The 2,848-nt window shown below is 39.2% G+C and overlaps 1 protein-coding gene across 1 annotated transcript in view; it reads left to right on the top strand.

Moving 5' to 3' along the window:
- The first annotated feature begins 770 nt into the window (after window positions 1–770).
- LOC104994879 (moesin) overlaps window positions 771–2,848 on the top strand; it is an 8,434-nt gene continuing 6,356 nt past the window's right edge. Inside the window, exon 1 of the mRNA XM_010848572.1 lies at window positions 771–1,227. Within this exon, the coding sequence (XP_010846874.1) occupies window positions 1,036–1,227 (192 nt within the window). The 5' untranslated portion in view covers window positions 771–1,035. The remainder of the gene's footprint in view (window positions 1,228–2,848) is intronic.

Raw genomic sequence — 2,848 nt, 5'->3', positions numbered from 1 at the left:
ACCATAAGTTTCTTTTCTAAGTCTGTGAATCTGTTTCTGTTTTGTAAGTAAGTTCATTTGTATCATTTCTTTTTAGATTCCACATATAAAAGATATCATATGATATTGCTCAGCTTGTTTACTTTTTTGGGCTACTTTGACACCTAGGACTTGACAAAGTATGATTATACTTCCTGGGTCCCACCTGTATCATATTTTTCTACCTAGATTAGACCAGCCCAGATGATCACACAACCTCCCTCAGGCCTCTAAATCTTGCATTGACTAGACTTTCACTGTCCACTGTGGTGGCTTCTGGCCCACATGTAGCTGTTGGATACTTGAAATGTGGCTGGTCTGAATTGAGATGTGCTATATGTATAAACTACATTGAAGACTTAGTGTGAAAAACAATATAAAATGTCTCATTTAATGTATTTTAAATATTCATTTACATATTCATGAACATTTACATGTTCAAAATACATGATAGTATTTTGCATATACTGGGTTAAGTGAACTGTTGTTATAGTTAATTCCACTCTGTTTCTTTTTACTTACATGTGGTTACTAGAAAATTTTAAATTGCATGTGTGATAATTTATATTTCTGTTGGATAGCACTGGTTTAAAACCCACCTTGTCAGGATTTGTAATTAATCTCACTTCATATGATGATTCAGTATTTTTTGACCTATAATCTCTCTTGCTACAGCCTTATCTCACTAGCTTATTTTTTCCCTTGGTTTTCTCTTGATGAATATAAAGATCAATATATTATTGTTTTGTGTAACTTGAGTCTTGGAACTCATTATTTACTGTCCTCTCAGATTTTACAACTTTGAGTAGAAGAGATCCAGTGAAGTAAGGCTGGTGATTCTTTGAGAGATTGTTACAAGGTCCATGCCTCAACAAAAAATAAAGCAAACCTTAGTTGTTGAGACAAGGGATATGTTGATTGTAGTATTAGAAAGTCCTTTGTGAACTCTCAGTGCTGGCAGCTGACCTGGTGGCATGTGATGATACTGGCTGAGCTGGCAATGAATCTGTCTCCTTAATGGAGAAGTTGGTGGTGGTGAGGGCAAGGCACCAACCCTCTATGTCCTTCTTGCCTTGTGTTTGTCCTAATGCTCTTGGTATCCATTTTTACAGGCTGACTCCTAAGATAGGCTTTCCCTGGAGTGAAATCAGGAACATCTCTTTCAATGACAAGAAATTTGTCATCAAGCCCATTGACAAAAAAGCCCCGGTAAGTGGCTCCTCCTACTGGCCAAGGCCTAGGTAATGGTCATATTGGCCAAGGCCTACATAATGCTAGAAGCAATCATGTCATTGCATATTTCTCTCCTTTCTCTGGATTTTTGTGTATGTGGATGGGAATAGGAGGTACAAAAAGTGATTGGCAATGAAAAAGGATGTTGATGCCAATAAATGGTCAGGAGGCATCCTGTAACTGGTGCTACCCTGCTAACTGTGTCTCAGGAGAAGCATGGATTAGGGAGAAACACAGGCAGTCTAAGTTCTGCCTGTTAGCCACTGTTTGTTACTGCCCCAAGGCTCTGGGGTAGTACATCTTATCTTTTAAAGCCTCTAGGCTTGAAAAGTAGAAATCGTTCATGTACTTGATTTATCTCTAATTGTGGAGAAGGGAGAGAGCCAGGAGAAGTCCAGATCCAAATGTTGTTCTTTTTGTTATAACTTTACTGCTGTCCTCTTAAGACTTCTCTCCAGAGCAATACAAATACAAAATAATGCTTTGAGTCCAGTAATTCCTCTAACATGGTTGCCACACCTGTCACCTGTAGTTGCCTGTGGCTGACAAGACTGAAAAACTGGGGATTGGGAATAAGATAGAAAACTGTGATGAGAGTCTCCTCTTTTCATGTGCCAAGGGCAAGTGGCCATGCTGAACTAGACACTTCTCATGGGGTCTCAACCTTCTTCTAGCTTTGAGGTCTCTGAACTTTCCCTGCTAAGAACTTTATATATATTGTCTCCTTCAACCCTCAATGATATTGTCAGGTAGGTAATGGCATTCCTATTTTATAAGTGATGAAATTGAGTTTCAGAGGGATGGAGTGATTTGCCCAAGATCATACAGCTAAAATGGTAGAGCTGGGATTTATACCTAGGTTGTTTGACCTCTAGAGCTTGTGCTCCTTCTACTGCATCCCAAGCTATATGAGATGGTAGAAGTTTGGGTTCAGTGGCAGAAGAGCTGGTGGTTAGCACATCAGCTGGTGAACTTGGTCCAGTGGTATTTGTAGCAACAAACTCCAGCTCACTGGATTTTCTTGTGTGTGTGTGTGTGTGTGTTTTAACTGCTGTTTTGCTTAACTTTCATCAGAAAGGTAAGTAACAAAGCCAGCTGAGACCAAGGGCTTATTTAAAACACAACGACCAGGATAATTGATGTTCAGGAGACTTATATATTCATGTATGTATTTACAAATACACTGCCTTATTCCAAATAGGATTGAAGGGACTAGCTCTAAGATATGCTTTTAGAAGATACAGAACCAGTCCAGCCCACTCATACTACACTCACCAGGGTATTATCTAAAGATTATTGTACCTCTAAGAGAGGTTCCTGAGACCCAGCAGGATATTTAATTAGCAGATGAAGTCAGTTTCTATCTTTCAACTGGATTGAGGGTATTTTAAGATGATTTTCATAAGCAAATGTTGAAAGAAATTGTGGCTTGGTAAGGAAGAGCACTAGTTTCGGAGTCAAGAAGCCTGGGTTCTAGACCTGGGTCTGCCACTAACTTGCCATCTGACCCTGAGCAAGTCACTTCACTACTCTGATAATTGGTCTTCCCATCTGTAATATGATTGTTTCAGTGCTTTTTAACTTAGCTTTTCAGAAG

Source organism: Bison bison, unplaced genomic scaffold (assembly GCF_000754665.1).
Source record: "Bison bison bison isolate TAMUID 2011002044 unplaced genomic scaffold, Bison_UMD1.0 scf7180017850447, whole genome shotgun sequence".
Classification (NCBI taxonomy): Eukaryota; Metazoa; Chordata; class Mammalia; order Artiodactyla; family Bovidae; genus Bison; species Bison bison.
The sequence above is the reverse complement of the archived record's forward strand: the minus strand, read 5'-3'. Positions and strand labels throughout refer to the sequence as shown.